A 24257-nucleotide genomic window follows, 5' to 3' on the forward strand; every position below is an offset into this window, starting at 1 on the left:
TATAAAACAAAGTTCCCTGTGGGCCTAGCTCCAACCCAACTACACACCTCCACTTTAAACTGCACTCTTTTAAACCATTAAATATTTAATATTTAAACTATTTAAACCATTACATATTTAAACTGGTAGTTCCTCTGCATTCAGTTTCCTAAACTTGAAATCTCACTCTTCCTTTGGTCTTCACTGCCCCCCTCAATTCCTGACATTTACAACACAATTTGAAGGCGTTCCCCCAAGCCCTTGGGGTAGGGTTTGCCAGCGCCCTGTGTGTATCCCTATTACAGCACTCAGGTGCTGTATTGTATTTATCTGTTTACTGGGCTAGTAAACTGAGTTTTTTGAGGACAGATTCAGTAACTTACATGTATTTGAGTCTCCCGTAGTTCTACAGCACCGGGCAAAACTGTGGGGCTCAATAAATGTGTTGGAATATACGGAAAGGTGAGGTGGGAGGACCGATGGATGGGTCAGAAAATGAAATTTCAAAGCATTAAACTTTGTAAACTGTGGAGACCATCAGAGGTTAACTGAGTTGCAGCTGCTTAGAAACGCCACAGAGGTGAGTCATGGGATGGCAGTGAGGTCACAGAACTGCGAGGCCAAGTTAAGTCTCCAACAGTTACACCTGCTCTGGCAAAACTGAGGCACAGGGCAAGGAGTAGCAGGACTCCAGGGTCTCCAGGACCTGGAATTTGGTCCAGGCCCCACTTTTCAAGCATCAGCCCATAGGAACAAGAGGCTGCTGAAGGGGCCAGGAACCGTTAGGGAGGTAAGGAAGATCCTTCAGAAGAGTAGTGCTTAGTAGCTCCGACCCAAAAGCCCACATCACCCACTGCGGACACAAGGCAGATCACGAGGCAAGAGGCTGCCTTCTCACAGAGTCAACTGCCCCTACACTTTCTCTTCCAGTACATTTTACTTTCGAGAGTTCTTTTTCACAGCTTCCGGAGTCCAACAGCCGAAGGGACGAGCGCTGCGGGCCTTGTCGCCAGGGAGCTGCAGCCAGCGCCCAAGCTTTGCTTTCACAGGATTTGGCTGGGCGGGCTGCCAGACAGACCACCTCTCTGGACAACATGTGACGTGGGGAGGTGACCTGCATTTTTTGTGATATAAAACTACAGATTATGAGTTCGAAAACAGGGGCGATATCAGTCGAACCAACGACCCGGCTTCAGGACCTAGCTGTCCCCGAAATAACGTCCCTTAGAAAGCGATCCACACCATCGCCCGATGGAAGGCGCAACCGGAAGGGGCGGGGCTCCCCCCGGACGCGGAGCTTCTGCCAGCATGGCTTCCCGTGGGGTCATTGGGGTTTTCCTCCTCTCTGCTCTCCCGCTCTTGTGTCTGGAGCTCCGGCGTGGGATCCCCGATCTAGGTAAGTGTTGGCTTTTTCCTTCTAGCGCTCACAACCGCATAACTTTCCCATGAATGTTGCGTCGGATTCCTGTCTCGGGGCCGCCTCCTCCATGGGCGGCTTGGACTACAATTCCCAGGCTGCATCGCGCCCGCCTCTCTCTTCCGGCGCCGAGTCTCCGGAGAGTGAGACTCCCGGTGACGTTGGGGTGGCTGACTGCTTTTGGCGGAGAAGGTGGCCTTCCAGTTTTGCGTGCAAGGGTAGAGGCTGGCAGAAGGCACAGGAACATACGTAGACACTATTTGCAGATTGTTTTGAACGCTCACAAGGAAATAGGGTGGTGTGATGTAGGCCTTCCGTGGAATTTAAGGAAATGATACAGAGAGCCAAAAACATTCTAGACGAAGGGAGTTGTGACGTGTTAGAGGAAAGGGTGAACATCACTGTTAATGGATTAAGGAGACTTAGGGGGAGAGTGGCTCGAGATAATAACATTCACTGAGCACCTGTTAAAAGCCTAACTCTGTTATCCAATCTGTATTATAACTATGGGGGTGGTTACTGTTACAGTCCTCATTTTACACTTGAGAAAACAGACTTAACGGAGGTTGAGCGCGTCCCTGAGGCTTTGAGTTCCTGGAGGAGCGTCTGGCTAGCTCAGTCAGCGGAGCATGCGACTCAGACTTAGGGTTGTGCGTTCAAGCCCCACGCTAGGCGTAGGCATAACTGGATAGTCAGTCACTGGATTCTGTGGAGGATGTTTTGGAAGGAGACTGTAGTGGAAGCAGTGAAGCAAGTGAGGCTCTTGAAGTAGGCAAATAGTGATGATGGCCTGGAGTAGGATGGTAACAGATGAAATGTGCACAGATTTGGAATATTTACAAAGTGGAATCAACAGGATTTGTGGATGGATTCATGGAAAGGAGGGATTCGAGAATGACTCCTATATGTGAAGTTGGACAACCCTTGGTAGTTGATAGTGCCAGTGATAAAGGGAAGACTAAGAGGAAAATGGACCTGAGAATCAGTCCATTTTGGGATATGTTAGTTATGGGTTTACATGCATGTCTCCCTCCCTGTGTTCAGTTTTTAAGTTAGAGACCATGTTAAAACCTAGCTTTGTATATTTCTTCTCCCTCTCCCCAGCCCCAAGAAGTCAGGTACCTAGAAATGTTGCTGGAAATAAGAACTTAAAATAAAATGCTTCTTTTAAAAAAATCTGCAGGGTCCCTCTAGAAACCTCCTACTCACTCAGGCTGTGTTGGAATCTAACAAAAGACCTTTATCCAAATTACATAAGGAGATGTTAAATTCACACTTTCCTATTCTTGAATTTACCTGCTCCCTTGCCTTTACAGTATCCACCTCTGTTAATTTAGACTCTCTCCTACTTCGTACTTCATGGTTTTTCTTTTTTTAATTTTATTTATTTATTTGACAGAGAGACAGTGAGAGAGGAAACACAAGCAGGGGCAGAGAGAGAGGGAGAAGCACGTTTCCTGCTGAGGAGGGCTCGGGCGTGATCCCAGGATGGTGGGATCATGACCTGAGCCAAAGGCAGATGCTTAAGCACTGAGCTACCCAGGCGCCCCATGCACTTAACGTGTGAGTCACTAGTCAATGAGAAGGTGGTTGCAGAGGGTTGCAGCGGGAAGTCTCCTCACATAATCAGCTCTATCGGGAAAATACAGTTTTTGAGTTTTAACTCCTTTCTGCTAGAAACCTCTGTCAGTTGTGAACTGATGGTGGTTTACTTGGCTTTCTTTGAATTTAGGTAATTTCTACACCCAGTGTCGTGCTCAAACCAGAGTCACATGCTCTACTGACTGAGCCAGCCAGGTGCCCCTACTTTATTTTCTTGATACTCATCTTCCAAATAGCCAGTAATAGTAGTTAAGTCTATTTTACAAACCATATGTCCCAGTGCAATGGCTGCAGGGGTGGTTACATGTGGAGCAGTACTTACAGACACTAATACTCAGCCGGAGCTGCTAATTGAATTCCTAGCTGGAAAATTAGAAATCCCAGACTTGTTCATTCACCTGGGTTGTATTTTTGTACAGACACTGAAAAAATGATTCCTATCTTTTTCTAGTATGTAAAAAGCCTTCATTGCCATTTTTACTTGTACTTACAGCTAAATATATTATTGCTGCTTCCTCACATTTATTATTCTTTGAAGTGCCTTGTACGTGGGCTCTTGAGAATAAGTACCAAAAAAATCAATTTAATAAATTTTTTCTACTTCAAAGATGTGCGCACATATCTAGTTCTTATATTCCCATATGACATTTGCCAATTGCTTGCTTGTTAGAACAAAAAGCAGCATAATGGAACATAAATCCCATACCTGAGTGGTTTCTCTAAATACCAATGCTGTAGGTATTAAATTACTTTTATTATACCCTAGATTTAGTTAGGTGTTGTTTTGAACAACACTTGGGTCAACAGCTGATGCTGGCAAAAGTTGGAGGACTGTGAGGCAAAACAAAACAGTATTTCTTTCTTTTTTAAAAAATATTTCATTTATTTATTTGAGAGAGGGAAAGCAAGCACGAGAGCGCACCAGCAGGGTGGAGGGTGGGGAGAGGGAGAAGCAGAATCCCTACTGAGGAGGGAGCCTGATGCAGGACTCAATCTCCAGACCCCAGGACCCTGGGATCATGACCTGAGCCAAACCAACTGAGCTACCCAGGTGTCCCAAAACAAGAATTTCTTTAAACAACTTTAAGTTGCTATTTTTTAAGAGGATTACATATATATCAGTTTTGAGATAAAAATGAAATATTTATGCAGTCTGAAGAATGTGTGGCTCTCGATCTCCAGGTTGTGAGTTTGAGCCCCACTTTGAGTATAGATATTACTTAAATAAAAATTTTTAAAAAATTAATTAAAATAAATAAAATATTTATTATAAGTGTAGTCAACTATACTTCAGGAAAGAAAGAAATATTTAAGTATGTATATATAATTCCTTCTTTAATCTTTAATTGGACTGATTACCTGCCCTGATTGTGCCTGGTAACTTTTGAGAACTACCAAACTAAAAACTCTTGGAGGTTAGAAAGCATTTTTAACCCAACTTTGTATTTGTTCTCTCACTATTAATGTTACACAAAATATAGGTATTTGTTACATTTTTGCTCATCTAATTTTCATCTTTATTCTTAAAATAAGATGAAACACTGAATTTTTACTTATTTCTAGGTGAACATGTATGTATATAGTAATTTTATTTGCAAATGATGGAATAAATATTCAGAAATAGAGAAGTACACAGTTGTATAATTTAACTATGAGAAATATGAATTTCATGTTTCAGAATGACTGTTTTTAAATAGAATGAGAATTTGACAAGATGATACTGTCACAGTTTAATTCCTGGTGGGATAATTTCATTTCCTTCTCCGGATAGAGGGAAACCAGAATTTATTCATTATTGATAGTCATACTGTTTATAATGTAGCCAGTCACTTGAATTATACGTATATTCCTGAGACAGAAGCTATTCTAAAATTGTTTTCTGAAAACTCGTTCTGGCAATGACAACCATGATGATTTTAGGTCACAAAGGAGAGTGTATGAAAAAAATCATAAGACAGTTGCATAAATTAACTTTTACTATACCACTCTAGATTATCTTAATGCCTTTTAGTATCAAGAAAAGTGTTTTGAATTTTAATTGTACTTTTTTTTTTTTTTATCTTTATAAGGCGTTAAAGACCTAATTTTGCTGTGTGGTCGGATTTTCTTACTGCTTGCTCTTCTTACTTTAATTATTTCTGTGACTACCTCATGGCTTAATTCATTTAAATCGTCCCAAGTGTATCTGAAAGGTAAGTTTATTATTTGTGCTACCCTTTTATAATTTTCTACTCAAGTTCCTTTCCTTTATTGATTCTAGAACTTTGCATAGTAAGAACTACTTACTGTTAATTGGTGATGTGCCATTTCAAGGTAGAGTCATCATTACAACTTTTGTCTTGATTTTTTTTAAGATTCTATTTATTTATTTGACAGGTATCACAAGTAGGCAGAGAGGCAGGCAGAGAGAGAGAGAGGGAAGCAGGCTCCCTGCTGAGCAGAGAGCCCGATGTGGGGCTCGATCCCAGGACCCTGAGATCATGACCTGAGCCGAAGGCAGAGGCTTAACCCACTGAGCCACCCAGGCACCCCTTTGTCTTGATTTTTAATGGACTATAAATCCTCCATTTTTAAAAAAAGATTTCTTTCTTTATTTTTAGCGCGTGGGAGAGAGAGAGAGACAGACCGAGAGACCACTCGTGCCTGCCCATGAGTGGGGGAGGGGCAGAGGGAGGGAGAATCTCAAGCAGACTCCTCCCTGAGCGTGGAGCTCTACATAGGGCTGGATCCCATGACCCCGAGATCACTACCTGAACTAAAACCAAGAGTCTGACACTCCACCAAATACATCCACCCAGGCACCCCCATATCCAACATTTTATTTGAAATTGTACATTATCCTTATACATGCACTTGAAATGATACCATTTCTATGTTGATACATTGCAAATTCTCTAATTTAAAATTGTGCAGTTTATTTTTTTAAAGATTTTTTTTATGTATTTGAGAGAGAGAGCATGAGTCAGCGGGCAGCGGCTGAAGGAGTGGGATACTTGGACTCAAGGCTCAAATCCAGGACCCTGGCTGCAGTCATGACCTGAGCCAGAAGGCAGACTTTTAACCAATTGAGCCAGCCGGACACCCCAAATCATGCAGTTTAATTGTTCTTTGGTGCTTTCAGTTTATAAACTATTAAACAAGTAGTAATTGTATCTACCATTACTTCGTAAAGGCTTTTCAACCTAATTTATCTTTCATTTCACTTTGTCAGTTTTCCTTTACATACCACTTACTCTTAACTTTAGGAAACCGGGCTTCTTCTTATTTTTGATAAGTAAGAAGTTTTACTTTTAACTGTTAAAAGCTTTTAACAATGTCAAAAGTGGCTCATTTGGTTAAGCGTATGTCTTTGGCTCAGTTCATGATCCTGGGGTCCTGAGATTGAGCCCCACGTCAGCCTCCCTGCTCAGTGGGGAGTCTGCTTCTCTTTCTCCCCGTCCCCCGCTTGTCCTCTCTCTTTCTTGCTGTCTCTGTCTCTCTCAAATAAATAAATTTTTTAAAAAAGAAGTAATTAAGACTATATAAAGTGCTAGGGCACCTGGGTGGCTCAATGGGTTAAAGCCTCTAACTTCGGCTTGGGTCTTGATCTTGGGGTCCTGGGATTGAGCCCCACATCGGGCTCTCTGCTCAAGAGGGAGCCTGCTTTCCCCTCTCTCTCTGCCTGTCTCTCTGCCTATTTGTGATCTCTGTCTGTCAAATAAATACAATCTAAAAAAAAAAAAAAAAAGACTTATAAAGTGCTTAATTGTCAGATTTTCTTCAAAAAAAAAAAAAGACTTATAAAGTGCTTAATTGTCAGATTTTCTTCAAATGAGTAAAAAATCAGCTTGTCTATATACTTTGTCTTCCCAAAATTTTAATCCTCCATATTTTGTAAAGATTTGTATGATGAAATGTATCAAAAGCTCAGTGGCTTTAAGGATTACAGCCCTTTGGGACTCCTGGTTGGCTCAGTCAGTAGAGCATGTAACTCTTGATCTTAGGGTCGTGAGTTCAAGCCCCACATTGTGCATGGAGTCCACTTAAAAAAAAAAAAAATTAAAGCTCCTTAATCACCTGTTATTGATTTATTTAGAAGCTATACTCTTTGTTTCAGAGTCGGGAGGGAGTCTTAAGATCACTAAGTCTGATTCATCACATAGCAAGTTAGTGGCCAGACTGGGCCTTCTGATTTTCCTGTGTGCTTTGCTGCTGCCCTAATCTTTCCTTCATAAATCTGAGGAAACACTTATTGCCAGGAGAGAAAGTAGTTGACAGAAAGGAGTGTTCCTATTTAAAGAGCCAGGCAGGTTAATGGATATATTTTCCAAAAAGATGGATAATTCCTCAAGGGAATACAGTTAAATTAATTTAAATGAAACTTGGTGCAGGCGTCTGGGTCAGTCAGTAGGTTAAGCTACCGTTCTTGATATCAGCTTAGGTCTTGATCTCAGCCTTGTGAAGTCAAGCCCATGTTGGGCTCCACTTAAAATAACTAATTTAGTATACCCAGAATGAAAAAGGTCATACAACAGCAAAAATCCTTTCTATTGCCGTTCAGTGGCTAATAACCTAATATTGGTTCAATCATCGGAATTGCCAAACACAGCCCAGCTTCGGGGTCTAGGCATGTTGCATTTATTTTTTTTTTAATATTTTATTTATTTATTTGACAGAGAGAGAGATCACAAGTAGGCAGACAGGCAGGCAGGCAGGCAGAGAGAGGGGGAAGCAGGCTCCCTGCTGAGCAAAGAGCCAATGCAGGGCTGGATCCCAGAACCCTGAGATCATCACCCAAGCCTAAGGCAGAGGTTTTAACCCACTGAGCCACCCAGGCACCCCTGCATTTATTTTTTTTAATGATTTTATGATTTTATGTTTTTATTTTTAAGCAATCTCTACATCCAACATGGGGCTCAAACTCACAACCCTGAGATCTGAGACAGCCAGGCATCCTGGCATTTTGCTTTTATGGTCATGTCCAAGGTTGACCAAATGGTACTCAAGTCTGCAGTGCAGCATTCCACGCTCAGGTTCAGTAATGAGCTTCTATGCCATGTCTTGGAGCTGCTGAAGCCCTATTAAGGGCCTACACTTAAATCCAACTCACATGCTTAACCAACTGAGCCACCCAGGCTCTCCCCAGCGTAATCACTTTTTTTTAGGATTTCATTTATTTATTTGACAGAGTGAGAGAGCCCGAGGGGTAGAGGGGCAGAAAGAGAGAGGGAGAAGCAGAGCAGACTTCCCACTGAGCGGGGAGCCTGACGCAGGGCTCGATCCCAGGACCCCTGAGATCATGACCAGAGCCAAAAGCAGATGCTTAACTGGGCCACCCAGATGCTCCCATAATCATTCTTGAAGCCTCCTCACCCAAACTATACATAAAATATCAATACATGTGAAAGAACTTTTGTTTCAGAACAGACCTTTTCTTATAGATTTTACTTGTGGATTTCTTTGTTTGAACTATCTGCATATATCTCATTTTTCATTATTTCAAAAATTACAGTCTGTTTTTTGAAGGTTTGTCTCTCTTGAAATGTTATCTACAGACTATTTTCAGAGAAAAGAGCATTCAGTTTATCATATTTGGGAATTAAAAAGCACTTTTATGTTTTGCTGTCTAGAAGAAGAAGAGGAGAATGAGAAAAAACAAAAACTTGTCAGAAAAAAACAACAAGAGGCACAGGGTGAAAAGGTAAAAGCATAATTTTTAGAGAGTATATATAGAGAGAATACAGAATATCTGGGGCATTTAAAATTGAGGTCTATTGCTTTCTCTGTGCTTAGATTTTTTAAATTATTGAGGTCAAATTCACATGACCTAAAATTACCAAATTAAAAAACCCAATTTAAAATGTACAGTTCAGTGGCATTTAGGACAGTCACAGTGTTGTGCAACTGCTACCTCTGTCTAGTTCCAAAACATTTTCTTTATTTATTTGACAGAGAGAGGGAGCAGGGGGGAGGGCCAGAGAGAGACAAAAAGCAGACTCCCCATTGAGTGCCACTGAGTGCCACTGAGTGCCACTGAGTGCGGAGCCCAATGCAGGGATCAGTCCCAGGACCCCAAGACTGACCCAAGCTGAAATCAAGAGTCGGCCACCCAACCAACTGAGCCACCCAGGCACCCGTGCTATCTGTTTGTATGAATTTATCTATTCTGGACATTTCATATGAATGGAATCCTATAACGTGTAACCTCTGTGTTCGGCCGCTTTCACTTAGCATAATGTTTTCTGGGGTTCATCCATACACATGTATCAATACCTCAGTCCTTTTTGTGGGTGAATAATATTTCATTATATGGATATATCAAATTTGTTTATCCATTCATTTGCTGATTGACATTTAGGTTTCCACCATTTAGCTATTAGGAATAGTGCCACTATGAATATTTGGGCACGAGTCTTTGAGTACCTGTTTTCAGTTCTTTTGGGTTATATGGTAATTCTATTTTTAACTTTTTGAGGAACCACCGAACTATTTTCTTGGGATAAATAATACTTAGCTAGCATATAATCTGTTTAGTATGCTATTGGATTCAGTTTGCTAGAATTTGTTGCACCTATATTTATAAGAGATACTGGTCTGTACTTTTCTCGTAGTGTCCTTCCCTGTCTTTGGTGTGAGGATGATGTTGACCTCATGGAATTAATTAGGAATTGTTCTCACCTCTTTTATTTTTTGGAATATCAATAGGATCAGTGTTAATAACTCTTTAAAGGTTTGATAAGGATCCACTTGTGAATCCATCTAGTCCTCCTCTTCTTTTTGGGGAGGTTTTTAATTACTGATTCAATATTTTCTGTTGAGATTTCCTATTACCCTTCTTTATTTATTTATTTATTTATTTATTTGACAGAGAGAGAGAGAGAGATCACAAGTAGGCAGAGAGGCAGGCAGAGGGCGGGGGGGGAAGCAGGCTCCCTGCTGAGCAGAGAGCCCAACATAGGGCTCGATCCCAGGACCCCAGGATCATGACCCGAGCTGAAGGCAGAGGCTTAACCCACTGAGCCACCCAGTCGCCCCTTCTATTTCTTCTTGAATCAGTTTAGGCAATTTGTGTTTCTAGGAATTTGTCTATTTTATTTTGGTTTTCTGGTGTGATGGTCTACAATTGTTCTAATATTGTTTTTCTAATCCTTCTTATTTCTGTAATGCTGGTAGTAATATCCTCACATTTCTGATTTTAATTATTTGTCTTCTCTTTTTCTTCATCAGGTTAAAGGTTTGTCAGTTTTGTTGATCTTCTTGAAGAACCAATTTTGGTTCTGGTTGTTTTTCTGTTCTATTCTCTGTTTAGTTTGTTCTTTTTACAGTTTTTTAAGGTATAAAGTTAACTTCTTGATTTAAGATCATTCTTTAATTAGATGTTTACAGGTATAACTTTCCCTCTGAGCACTGCTCAGAGCATTACTGTAAACTATTCAAGGTTGTGTTTGATAGCTAGGAATTCCATTTACTGTGGATGATCATCTAACACTATTTCTTGACCTTGAACTGTCAGACCGAGGCAGTTGCCAGATGGATCATTAACCTTTGTGAAAGCAGGGACTCATGTGGACTTTCATCTAAATATTGAAAACATAAACTATTTATTTATTTAATTTGTTTGTTTTAACATAAGCCCTTTTACAAAGGCTTGGTACAAGGGCACTAATATTTTGAAAGCTACCAACTTGTTTTCAACATGTTTCAACTTCTAAACAACTTGTTCTTCTGGTGAACAAATTACTCCTTTTTAAGTAACCAAGTGAAGGCTGAAAACAAGTCACAAGACTAAAAGCCTATGTATTTGTTGGGAGATGGGAGATTACTACATTTGTAACTACCCTAATCTGAATTTAGAACAATAAAAGTGTCCTTGCAAGATCTTTTGTAAGAAATTCTCTTGTAAATATTTGAACTGTATCATGTTATTTCTAGTGGAAGTAACTGTTAATTGTAAAGCCTTGCTTGATAATTAGTAAATTATAAGGACATCTAGATGCCAACTATCTGTTAACCGGTGTCTGTAATTCCTAAAGGTGTGTAAACTTAGGATTCTTTTGTTTGGCAGAAGTCTTTAACCCATTAAAGTTCTCTCTTTGGACAAAAGAAAATTAGTGTCTCTGTATAGTCTATGTATGTGGATGGTGAAGTGCCGAACTTGTGCAGATATGTACCTGCTGATAAGTAAAATTTTTGAGGCTTGGCATTGTAAAATGGTGATTTTTCTCTTCTGATACTTGATTGATAGTTTGATTTGGCAAAGAACAGATTAAAAATCCCTAGAATTTTGAAATATTGCACCGTTAACCTAAAAATTCCAGTGTGGTTTTCAAAATTCCTGTTTCTCTCTTTCTTATAGTCTCCATTTTTCATTTTAAGTCCAAAGATATGTTCAACTTTACTGTGATTAAGCTATTCAGTGAATGCTCTTCCAAGCAACTTCATGTGTTGGGCATGCTTTCAACAAACGGCTCTGACTCAAAGCTCCTAGAAGTCAAGGATCCCGTCCTAGGCATCTTTACATCCATAGCTCCTAGTAAGTTTTCATCGCACTGAAAACGCAGGACAGGGGCGCCTGGCAGGCTCAGTCGGTGGAGCGTGCAGCTCTTGATCTCAGGGTCATGAGTTTGAGCCCCACGTTGGGTGTAGAGATTACTTAAAAAAATAAAACCCGGGGCGCCTGGGTGGCTCAGTGTGTTGGGCCTCTGCTTTCCGCTCAGGTCATGATCTCGGGGTCCTGGGATAGAGCCCCACATTGGGCTCTCTGCTCAGTGGGGAGCCTGCTTCGCTCTCTCTCTCCCTCTGCCTACTTGTGATCTCTCTCTGTCAAATAGATAAATAAAATCTTTAAAAAAAAATAAAAATAAAACCTTACTGGAAAAAAAAAAGAAAAAGAAATGAAAACACACCAAAGGGATGGAGGCAGACTCCCAAATAAGCATAAATATAGAACATTTGTTTTTTTTATCAGCATTACGTATAAATGCAGATTTGTAGAGAGTGTTGTTGAAGTGGAGGCTGCTGCTGCTTGGGCAAAATTGAGTTAGTATGAGAACACAATTTCTTCTCCTATTTATTACTTTATAGACAACATAAAATCTTAGGAATGGTATAATAACAATGCCTCTTTTATTTTTTTGAGCAGGCCAGCAGATACATAGAGAATGTTCTAAAACCTCACCAGGAAATGAAGCTGAAAAAACTGGAAGAACGCTTTTATCAGATGACGGGTGAAACCTGGAAGTTGAGCAATGGCCATAAGCTTGGGGTTAGAAAATATCCTCGCTCCATATTTTGAATTCTGCTATTACGTATATGCAATAGATGTATATTGTGTGCAATGTATAAGTACGTACAATGTATATCACAGATATTGAATTTTTTATTTTCAAATGAGGTTAAACTAGTAATATGGTCTGTTTTTTGGGAGTCTTTACCGATCATGATTATACATAGAGCATATCTGTGTGTCGAAGGGCTAAATGCTTTTGGTGCCAAAAGAGCGTATAACTTAGGTGCTTGATAAGCTTTAACATAAGATAGTCTTTGAGAGAAGTGTTGACTAATCACCATATTTTATAGGAGGAAATTCAGATCTTTCCTTAACTAAGATCTCCCTGGTACTATAAGCTCACATTTTGCTCATTATGTTTGACTCTGTTTCCGTAAAGCCAAATTAACCTTTGGCTCTTTTTTTCCCTTGCCATTGAGTCTGAATTTCATCATTTGCTACTGGAAGTTCAGAAGAACTTGTTACAGATAAGCATGTGTCTGAGAATCTGGCAATTATTTTGCACAGAAGAAAGTTTTAATGGATAATATTAATAAAAAGTAATCTTTATGGTTTCTGGAATAAAAAATCCTTTGCCTTCTAAAGTGATTAATTCAGAAGAAAAATGAGAGTTTGAATTTGAGAACTTAAGCATGTTTATATATAACAGGATACTAGGGCCACGTTCAGCTATGAAAGTATTTCATGGTCACATACGCAGACATGTTTTTACATACATGCTCTATTTCCACAGCCTTTTACATACATGCTCTATTTCCACAACCTTTTTACATACATGCTCTATTTCCACAATCCCTTGCACGGTCTTGCTTTCTTTAATGAGAGGAGAAAAGGTTATCATTCAGGTTTTCTTCTTTCTTCCATCCTACTGAAAAACTTGGGGATCAGTTAAAATGGAAAGATCCCTCCAGCCTTATATCTATCAGAGGGAGCCCCAGAACTGGATAAGGGTAGTTTCTTTTCCTTTTTTTTTTTTTTTTAAAGATTTTATTTATTTGACAGAGAGAGAGTGCACAAGCGGGGGCAGAGGCAGGCAGAGGGAGAGGGAGAAACAGGCTTCCCGCTGAGTGGGGAGCCCGTCACGGGGCTCAATTCCAGGACCTTGGGATCATGACCCCTTCCGAAGACAGATAGATGCCTAGCCCACTGAGCCACCCAGGCACACGAGCTTCTACAAGATGTTAAGCTCCATGTTTTCTTGTCTAAGGAGATAATACTTTAAGTTTCTGGGCCACATAATGACTAAATTCCCTTTTTTTTTTTTTTTAAGTGGGCTCCATGCCCCATGTGAGGCTTGAACTCATGACACTGAGATGGAGTTGCTTGCTCTACTGACTGAGCCAACCAGGCACCCGAACTAAATCTGTTTTTTACTGAAATGCCATTGGGGTAAAAGAAATAACCACTGTGAATAGAATAAAGTTGGTAATAGAGAACATTTAGAAATAGTCTGTTGTTTTTTTGACTAGGGTGACGAAGATTTGGTGCTGGAAAATGAGAGCCAGACGGCTTTTAAAACATCAAACAGAGAAGCAGCCAAGAGACGAAACTTGCCTAAGCTGTTAACCAAAATCTCACCATCTGCTGAGCAGCCCACGCGGAAGGAGGTTCATTACTAAATGCCTACTCATGTAATCGTATCACTGTGCGATAGGAATACTGCTGTCTGGGCCAGGTGGCACAGTGAGTGAAGATTAGGACTGGCTTTTGATCCAGATGGTGTCTTCCCACTACCCTACAAAGGGATCAGCTTCATTGAGAAGCACTTGTCCCGTTTGGTATTAATGTTCTGAACGCCACATAGAAAGAAGCTGTGAAAAAGATGCTAATAGGTTTTGAAAATACTCAGTTATTTCTGAGGAAGGAATTCGATTATGTAGAAATGCAAAATATAATGTTTTTTAACTGAAACATTCCTACAGGTAGCTAAGACACGGGTAAGCCATATTTAGCAAGTGTCATTTTTCTCAGCGGCCCTGCTAGGAAAGGGGTTAGCAACCATTCACTTTGGAACTGTGCTCAGATTTATTCCTTCTGTTCTTTCATATCTTTCGTCCCCAGTTAACTCTTTTGGAGGTGGCAAAGGTTGGAAATAGGTCTCTTTGCACTAACTCTTAGGGAAAGCCGGGAGGCCGTATTTTCCCTGAAAATAGTTTCTAATGTGTTGCTTCTCTGTGTGAGGTTTCTTGGTCCTTTAACGGGGCTTGAAGATGGCAGTCAGGTCACTGAACTATTTCTAGCATTTCAAAAAGATCCAGTGAACTGTATGGACTAATTTAAAATCCAGGATTCTTTGCTTTTTGTTCATAACATGAGTTGTCTCAAGTTGATGTTAAATTTTGGTTGACTATCACCTGTGCTTTTGATACCAGAGGAAAACAAATGGTTTATTCGATAAAATGCAATTAATGCTGGTTAGATAAAGTGCTATAAAACCTGAGTCTGCGCTATTAAAAAACAAAAAGCATACCTAAGGGGAAATTGTTGGCAACTGTTTAATGAGAGAAAATGGTCTGAACACCTGGTTTTGTAATGGATAAATAGAAATAGGGAAAGCAGAGTAAATCATGAAGACAACCAAAGTGAATGGTGGTTATCCAATCCCCTAGAAGTGCCAGTCAAGAAAAATATGCACTTAAGATGTGATATATATGCACATATGCACATAAATAATTTGGGGGGTCTGTTGAAGTTAATATTTATCCTCTGTTTCTTTAAATAATCTATTTTATATAGTATCTTGGAATATCATAAAAGTAAGATTCTTACATGTGCATGGATGGGTAGCTGTCAGCTCACCTGCTACTATCATCTGTTCAGCACAGAGTTGCTTCCCCAAAAATGTTTATTAATTGAGCTCTTTCGTATTACATATTTTTTATAAATATCTATTAAAAGACTTCATTAATCTTAGATATGCCTGAACTCTGTATTAAAAGGAACTCTTCTTGCTGGGATTGGTTTTTTTTTTTTCCTTCAAAATGTTTACATTCCTCTTACAAATCCCAATTTACCTTTAGGTTCTTGATCTACCTGAAGAACCTCCTGAAACAGCTGAAGAAGTAAGCTTATTTTTTTTCCTTTGGAAATTAAATATATTTTCTGTTTTCTTTAACGTCAAGTGAGTACCTCTTATCTCGGTTTGGGTTTAGAAAGAGGAGCGGGCACCCGTGTGTATGGGATTGCACTGTAACTAGGTCAGTTTTGAATCTGGTGTGATCTCAAATGCCTCAGCTCTCGTCCCGTTTTGGAGCCCACCGTCTGTCCGCTGTCCGCTGAGGGTGGGGCGTTAAGAGCCCTCCCACTTCATGGGGCAGAGAAAGGATACACTGGCTTTTCCAAACTTGAGCTCAGCAAAGGAGTTTTTTTTTTTTTTTTTTTAAGATTTTATTTAGTCATTTGACAGAGAGAGAGCGCACAAGCAGGCAGAGCTGCAGGCAGAAGGAGAGGGAGAAGCGGACTCCCTGCTGAGCTGGGAGCCCATCCTGGGGCTCGATCTCGGAATCCTGAGATCACCACCTGAGGCACCCAGGCGCCCCGGGAGTTACTTATTCAAACAGAATCAGTATAGGCAGATAACTTCAAATTGTAGTTTTCCCCCTAAGATAGAGGAACTGAAGAATGCAGCTACTGTGTAGATGTTTGAGTTGAAGGACAGTTTGCAGTTTTGGGGGGCGGGGTTCGACTGACCCTTCGCTCCGTGTTGAGCTGTCCTCTGCCCAACTGTGCTGCAGCCATGTCTGCTGCCTTCCTGCGGTCCCCAGGCTGAGGTCCAGATGGGTCTCTAATGTCCTGGGAGCACGGGTCTTTAAAGCCACGAAGTCCTTTAAAGCCACAAAGGAAAGTCCTGATGGTCTTAGGGCCCAGCAGTGGTTAGACTCCTTAAAAACTGGTTTTGAGGCCACCAGGAAAGCCACCGGGAGGGTCTCATTTTTATCAACACATTGACAACATTTCAGTTGAGGATTCCGGATGTCTGAGGAAAATCCAAAAGTCATAGTAGAGACAATGAAGGGTGCAATCCAGACACCAAACCTCCAGGAGAAACACAAAAAAATAAAAACAACTTCTAATTCCTTTCTGTTATACCCAACAAATTCAAGTCTGTGCTGTGTCGGTCCTGACCTGCACACTCTACCTTCTCACTTCACATCAAGCGCTGGGTTGGTATCTATGACAACCATTTATCATACAGAAGTAATTAAATATAGCTCAGGTTTGACAGGGAACACCTTTTATGAATTTACTGTTTTTAAAACACATGACATCATTCCTACAGAACAGGTTGGTGGAGCTTTCACTATATATATATATATATATGTATATGGGGTAGCTGTGACTCTATGATAATGAGCCATAAGAAAATTCCTGTTCTGGCCAAAGCTTGCTTGCATTTCAGAGCAGACTAATCAAGAGAACTAAAGACTGCATGGGTTTCTGATAGAGAAAGGGATCTGAAACATAATCCAGTTCTTACTTAAGCAGTACATTTTGATTCTTTTAGTGTTATTTATTTAGTATTATAACCATCCATAGTGTTCTTTATTATTTTTTCCTCTCTCTTTTTTTTTTTAGAGAGATTTTATTTATTTGTCGGAGAGAGAGAAAGCACAGGCAGGCAGAGGCAGAGGCAGAAGGAGAAGCAGGCTCCCCACCGAGCAAGGAGCCCAATGTGGGATTTGATTCCAGGACGCTGGGATCATGACCCGAGCCGAAGGCAGCCGCTTAACCAACTGAGCCACCCAGGCGTCCCCATCCATAGAGTTCTAAATAATATGGTAAAAATTTAAAAATGAGAGGATGGGCACCTGGGTGCCCTGGGTTCTGATCGTGATCTCAGGGTCCTGGGATCCAGTGCTAGGTCAGCTGCCTGCTCAGCGGGCAGTCTGCTTCTCCCTCTGCCCCTCCCCCAGCTTGTGCTCCTTCTCTCTTGCTCTCTTGCAAAATAAAATCCTTAAAAAGGGTTTCCTGGGCACCTGGGTGGTTCAGTGGGTTAAGCCTCTGCTTTCAGCTCAGGTCCTGATCTCAGGATCCTGGGATCGAGCCCCGCATCGGGCTCTCTGCTCAGCAGGGAGCCTGCTTCCCCCTTTCTCTCTGCCTGCCTCTCTCCGCCTACTTGTGATTTCTGTCAAATAAATAAACAAAATCAAAAATCAAAAACAAAAAAATTTTTTTAAAAATAAAAAAATATAAAAAAGGATTTCCTGACAGTTATCATTTAATAAACATGAGAAAAAATGACTTCCTCATCTGTTTTTTAAATGACTTTTAATATTAACTAACAGTCTCCAGGCTCTTTTTAGCTATTTAACTGTTTAATCAGGAAGAAATGATGTGGAAACCCAATCCGTAAAGCAGATGGAGCAGAAGCTCTATCCCCGCAACTAGGACCTACTCCTCTGGGCACAGCCTATGATGATAGAGTCACTTGGGAATCTTTGTTTCCTTCCAGTCCGGTGTTTTTCTCCTCTAGATTCTGAGGTGCCACTGGACCTTCTTGGTTTGGTAGATGAATTTTGAAGCCCTTGTGCAACCTTGACATTATCTAGACAGAAGCATCTAGTTTCTGGTGTCCTCTCTGGAAGGTTCCATCATTGATGTCAGTCAATAGGAAGATGTTCTTCCATTTCAGAAGGCATTTTTATATTTAGAGTGATTTTTATCTGGACCTTTTTGTTGGCCTACTACTCTCAGAGCTAAATGCCCACAAAACCCCCCACAAGCTGTTTAGAATTAGGGACGTTTCATAGGAGTAGCCATTTTGGAACCGCAAAGAGAAACAGATTGGATTCTTACTTGAACATTTTTATTCCTCAGGTAGTTACTGTTGCCCTCCGATGTCCAAGTGGGATTGTCCTGAGAAGAAGATTTTTTAAGTCTTGCAGTTCACAGGTGAGGCCATTTGAATTTTGAGAAATACTTTTGTTGAATTTGGCAAGTCTACTCCCGTGCAGTGGGGGAGGCAGTACCACTCTCTTGATTGGGTTTCCCTTCAGGGATGGTCAAGGGCATTTGTACTCAGTGTTGCAGAAATTTGGATAATTAGGTATTTTGGATCTTTTTGAACTGTGATTTCTGCATTTTTTTTCCCAGTTTTTTTTTTTTTTAAGATCTTGTTTATTTATTTGACAGAGGGGGAGTGAGACCACAAGCTGGGAGACAGAGACAGAGGGAGGGGAGAAGCAGACTGTCTGCTGAGCAGGGAGCCCGATGCAGGGCTCCATCCCAGCACCCTGGGATCATGGCCTGAGCCGAAGGCAGAGGCTTTAACCCACTGAGCCACCCAGGCACCCCTAATTGGTTTTGGTTTTTTTTTTTATTAATTACATTTTCACAGCTGGGTAGATAACGATGCTCTCAAATCCCTAGCAAGCAGCCAGTCTTAACTTTGTTCCCATTATCCTTGATGGGTTATTAACTTAAGCCCTATTGCTTATATGTAATTTTCAGATCATTCTTTAGGGGTCATTTCCTTTTGTTCTAATAGAGTTTTTTTTTCTCTTAAAAACAGTGCTGTGTCCATTAGCAATAATTTGGAAAACAGAAAAGTAGAGAGAAAAAAGACTTGATCTGCAGTCTGATGCCAAGGCTAATTGCTAATATTTTGGTGTATTTCTATTTTTAACTGCACTTAACTATGCATTGTATTAGAAATATATCTAGATGGTTTTCTGTCATGATTGTTGCATTTAGCCTTCTATGACGAGCATGCTGTGAACTATAATGGAAAATGCTGATGGATTTGATTACATAGAAATGTAAAATTCTACAAAGAAAAAGTTCAGGGGTACCTGGGTGGCTCAGTCAGTTAAGCATCTGCCTTTGGCTCAGGTCATGATCTCAGGGTCCTGGGATCGAGCCCAACATGGGGACTCCCTGCTCAGTGGGGAGTCTGCTTCTCCCTTTCTCTCTGCCCCTCCCCACAGCTTGTGATCTCTCTCTCTCAAGGAAATAAATAAAATCTTACTACAAAAAGAAAAAGAAAAAATTCAGAAAGTTAAAACTTTGCAAAAAATATTTTATATCTACATATAGTCATTTCTTTATAGGGAGTATACTAATCAAGGAAGAGGTAAACTCAATAGAATGACATTAAAAAAAAAAACAAACATGAAGGAGGGCGCCTGGGTGGCTCAGTGGGTTAAGCCTCTGCCTTTGGCTCAGGTCACGATCCCAGGGTCCTGGGATCAAGTCCCACATTGGGCTCTCTGCTCAGCAGGGAGTCTGCTTCCCCTCTTTCTCTGCCTGTCACTCAGCCTACTTGTAATCTCTCTCATTCTGTCAAATAAATAAATAAAATCTTTAAAAAAAAATGAAGGATTTCCTAAAGAAAAAAAAAGTGACATAAAAATGTTAGGCCTCACTTAGAATCAAAGAAGTGCAAATTAAAATGGAACAGAATTTTGTACCTATCAGATTGTCAAAGATAAAAAGAAGAGTACTGAGACGCCTGCGTGGCTCAGTCCGTTAAGCATCTGCCTTGGGCTCAGGTCATGATCCCAGGGTCCTGGGATCAAGTCCCACATTTGGCTCTTTGCTCAGCAGGGAAACTGCTTCTCCTTCTGCCTCTGCCTGTTCTGCCCCCAGCTGTCTGTGCTTTTGCTCTTTCTCTGACAAATAAACAAAATCTTAAAAAAAGGAAAAAGAGAGTACAGAATTTTGGGCAGTGTGTGGAAAAAACAGTGATTCTCATTAGTTTTTCTTGTGAATACAAATTGGGCCACTGTTCCTATGGGATAATTTATTCATATTATCTTTTTTTTTCTTTTTAAAAAGATTTTATTCACTTATTTGACTCAGAGAGAGATTAGTGAGAGAGCACAAGCATGGGAAGAAGCAGAAGGAGAAGGAGAAGCAGGCTCCCTGCCGAGCAAGGAGCCCGATGAGGGGCTCGATCCCAGCACCCCAGCATCACGGCCTGAGCCGAAGGCAGACATTTAACTGACTGAATCACCTAGGCACCCCTCATAATCTTTAAAATATATCTTTTGGTTCATTAATTTCATTGATGAGAATTTAGTCTATGGAAATAAGACAAATCGGGACACCTGGGTGGCTAAGTCTGTTAAGCATCTGCCTTCAGCTCAGGTCATGATCCCAGGGTCCTGGGATCGAGTCCCACAGGGGATTCCTTGCTCAACTAGGAGCCTGCGTCTCCCTTTGCCTTCTGCTCTCCCTGTTCGTGCTCTCTCTCTGACAAATAAATAAATAAACATCTTAAAAAAAAATAAGACAAATGATCAAAGATATAGGTGTTTATATGGGGATTGGTTGAATGAAGGTGTACCCAAATACTGCAAGATTATGAAGCTTTATAACCTAGAAAAATGGAATATCAGTAGGTTCTTGGATGGTAGTTAGCAGGAAAAGTCAGAGATTATCTGTAATTGATACTCCAGCTTCCCCCAAGGACATTCTAGTATCCACTTTCTTCCTAAGAAGAAAGCAAACAGTCCTTTGGCAGGCATTTTTAGGCAATAGGAAATGGAAGTTTTGACAGTTACTATGGAAATCTTCATAACAAGAAATGTTCTCAATTTATAGGAATAGCCCATTGGAAATTGGGCTATCATAAGGCAGTCCTGGGGCCTGGACATGTCTCTGGTGACAAAGCTCCTGAATGATTTTGACTAGTGGCTTTGATTTTTATTGAAATAATTTTTTTTTGCAGGTGCTAACCTTTATTCGTAATTTTTAATTGAATAGCCTTCCCATTTCCTAGGGTTGGGGCTTTGCTAATTGTTAAATGCCCCTGCTATCTGTAGGTGCTTTTAGTCCCTAGGCCTTCTCTGAAACTTCGGAAAGGTATTAAAGGTTATTTGCATCTCACAATTCTAGGCGTACTATTTTCCTTTAAACTGTAGATGGTTCTGTTTCATTCCTCCGAGGGGCATGATTTCACAGTGAAAGAATTATAAAATACCATGATGTTCTAGAGGGACACAACTGTGCACAGTATTTGACAGCTAAACTTTTTATCCTTTAGGTCTTATTTGACTGGATGATGAAAATTGGGTACCACACATCCCAATACAGCCTGTCTACTTCCTTTCCCAGATGCCCTCTGGAAGTGGGGGGAGGCTGGTCCCTGCAGGACATAGGAATAACTGTGGATACTGTACTCAATGTGGAAGAGAAAGAGCAGACAACTAATGAAGAAAGGAGAACTACTTCAGCGATGCCATGGCATTACAGGACAATAAAGGATTCACATTAAAATTATGCCATCCCTTGATTGAGCTCAAGGAGGGAAACACTTTAATGTTGATGTCCTTGGGAACATGTGGACATAAAGGATTAGAAAAGGATTACTCTCTGCATATAATAGTTTTTGGAATGTGCCATCTTACAGTGTACCAAATGAAGACTAGATAAAAATGTCTACAGTAAGATACTCAATGATCTGTATTTTTCCTAGCTGACATCATTTATCACTATGTTGAAAAACAAAGTCATACGAGTCTGTTTTCTGCCTCTACAGTCCACCTTGCCACTCTGACCATCTCACAATTCAGACTCTCTAAAGTCTATTAAGTAGGATTGTGTGTGTGTGTGTGTGTGTGTGTATGTTGTTATTTCATCTTCCTGCAGTGTTACATTCATGTACTTGAGGAATACCAAGTTCAACTCACAAGTGTGGTATAAAAAGATCTTTGTCATGGTCACTCCCTTTTTCTTTTCCCATATGTGTTGAGTCAATTAAGTTGACTCCTGTGTGTATTGGCCTCTCTTTAATGCTCCTTTTACCTCTTGTGTAGAATTTATCACACTGTATTATTGCTGTGTTTTTGTTCCCCCAAATACATAATTCCTTAAAAGCAAGGATTGTATTTTTTTTTCCTCCAGTAGTACCTAGTATATAGTAGATGCTTAATACATGTTTGAAAATAATAAGCTGTCTCAACCTCTTTTTTTTTTTTTTTTGTCTCTGGAATATCCCACATTGAAAAAAATAAAAAAGATTCATATTTTAAATTAATCATAAAAGGATTTCAAAACTTCACAAAATTATAAAAACAAAATTAAAATCACCCATAATCTCAATATCCAGAAGTAAGTGTGACTAAAATTACAGTTTTCTGTGTGTCCTGCTGGACTTCATACTTCTGTACAATTGATTAAAAAAGCAAAAAAAGGACCCCAAATTTTTAGACCCCTTGGAAAGACTGATTATTGTGAAAGTTACTAAGAAGTTTTGCTACTTAGGTATTGTGGTAGCTGGCTCCGATCAGGGGATATTTGTTATGTGGCAAGAGAAACTAGTACAAGAAACATTAAGGACATTTCCCCCAACAGTATAAAGATATCTTCAGGATGAATGACTTTTACTGTTGTGGGTAGATTCTTTGGTTTCTGTGGCTGGCAATTTGTCTTAATTAGGGCTCCTTTTGAAGAGTCAGTAAGTGTCCAGTATTTTTTGAAATAGACTCAAATGTAGATAGAAATACAAAAGAAAATGAACAGACGCTCCCATATTCACCTGTTCTGATCGCAGACTTTCATAGGTTCTATCTTCAGTTGTCTGTCCACATCCACGTCCAAGGATACAGACTACAGAAAATGATTATCATTAAAAAAAATATGGGGTGCCTGGGTGGCTCAGTCAATTAAGTGTCAGAATCTTGATTTCAGCTTGGGTTATGATCTCAGGGCTGTGAGATTGAGCCCTGTATTGGGCTCCATGCTCAGCAGGGAGTCCGCTTGAGATTCTCTCTCCCTCTGCCCCTCCCCAACTAAAATAAATAAATCCTTTTTTTTTTTTTTTTGAAAGGTTTTATTTATTTGACAGAGAAAGCACAAGCAGGGGCAGAGGGAGAAGCAGGCTCCCGCGTGGGGCTTGATCCCAGGATTCTGGGATCATGTCCTGAGCCGAAGGCAGATGCTTAACCATCTGAGCCACCCAGGTGCCCCTAAAATAAATACATCTTTAAAAAAAACTTTGTTCTTGTTTAAAAAGACAAAATTTTAGTAATTAACAGATGGTCCTTAAAATTTGTGGAATAGTTGCCTCCTGTCCCCATAGTTTCTAACACAAAAATCATTAAGGCCATTTCTTTGCATAGCGATACATTTTCTTTAAACAAAGCAAAAACACTGTTGGGGGGATAGCTAAAGGGCTAATGATAGATGTTAATTGTTTCCTTGGTTACAAAAGCTAATCTTCTGGATGTAGGGAAAGGAATTACAGGTGCCTTAAATCTTTAGATTCTTAGTTAATAATACTATTCTTTTTTACCAGTCCTCTTGCAATGAGTTGGAAAAATTAGAAACATAATTAAGGAATTATTTTTAGGTGTGATGATGGCATTGTGGTTAGGTGAGAAAGAAAAAGAATATCTCTAAAGATACATGCTATAATAGATAGGAATTCTGGTAAAATTTTGCTTTAAAATAATGGGGAGAGGACAGTAGGTGGGGATATAGCTGAATAAGTATTAAAGGTAAATGAAAGATACATTGGGTTACCTTATACTCTTCCTCCTAATTTCGTATAGTTTCCCATGATAGCAACAGGCTTATGATTTTTAAAAAGGACAGAGTTGTAAGTTTGTCAACTGATATAAGAGAAAGCTGTGGCTTAAAATAGCTTTAGATTAAAAAAAAAAAAATAGCCCCAGGGAAAACTAACTTGAATGCTATTTCTACTTGGCCTGCTTATTATTGTTTTTAATAATATACTTCAGTGGAGGAATAAAATTGAAAAACTTAAAAGACCTACATCTTACATACAGAATATTCTGAGTATTGAAACATAGCAGGCAGTCAGAATGACAGAGTGTGCACTATAACCTGTTTCTCTCTAGCACACCAGCCACATCTTTATTTAGAGAATTCTCCCTAATTGTATTATTCTTCATCTCTATTCATGCTTCACTAGTTTTTCTTTTTTTTTTAAGATTTATCATTTTCTAATCCTGCGGTGGATTAAGACTTGGGGGAGAAGGATCCCAGCGAGCCACCCAGGTGTCTCGAAGATTGATTTATTTGAGA

At 40.1% G+C, this 24257-nt stretch overlaps 1 protein-coding gene across 1 annotated transcript; it reads left to right on the forward strand.

Moving 5' to 3' along the window:
- The first annotated feature begins 590 nt into the window (after positions 1–590).
- UBXN8 (UBX domain protein 8) lies at positions 591–22248 on the forward strand. The gene is made up of 8 exons (XM_080796232.1): positions 591–1375; positions 5068–5190; positions 8608–8678; positions 12120–12242; positions 13736–13873; positions 15287–15328; positions 18084–18158; positions 21253–22248. Exons 1-8 carry the CDS (start codon positions 1231–1233, stop codon positions 21481–21483), a joined length of 948 nt encoding a protein of 315 aa, XP_080652358.1. The 5' UTR covers positions 591–1230; the 3' UTR covers positions 21484–22248.
- Positions 22249–24257: the final 2009 nt, after the last annotated feature.

Source organism: Martes martes, assembly GCF_963455335.1.
Source record: "Martes martes genome assembly, chromosome: 2".
In the NCBI taxonomy this organism is placed as follows: Eukaryota; Metazoa; Chordata; class Mammalia; order Carnivora; family Mustelidae; genus Martes; species Martes martes.

Bases quoted from the DNA above. Each gene is read 5' to 3' on its own strand.
- UBXN8 (XM_080796232.1), top strand. From the start codon at position 1,231: ATGGAAGGCGCAACCGGAAGGGGCGGGGCTCCCCCCGGACGCGGAGCT. The intron at 5,191-8,607 runs GTAAGTTTATTA...TTTGCTGTCTAG, and splicing joins GTCCCAAGTGTATCTGAAAG to AAGAAGAAGAGGAGAATGAG. The intron at 18,159-21,252 runs GTGAGGCCATTT...TTTATCCTTTAG, and splicing joins TTAAGTCTTGCAGTTCACAG to GTCTTATTTGACTGGATGAT.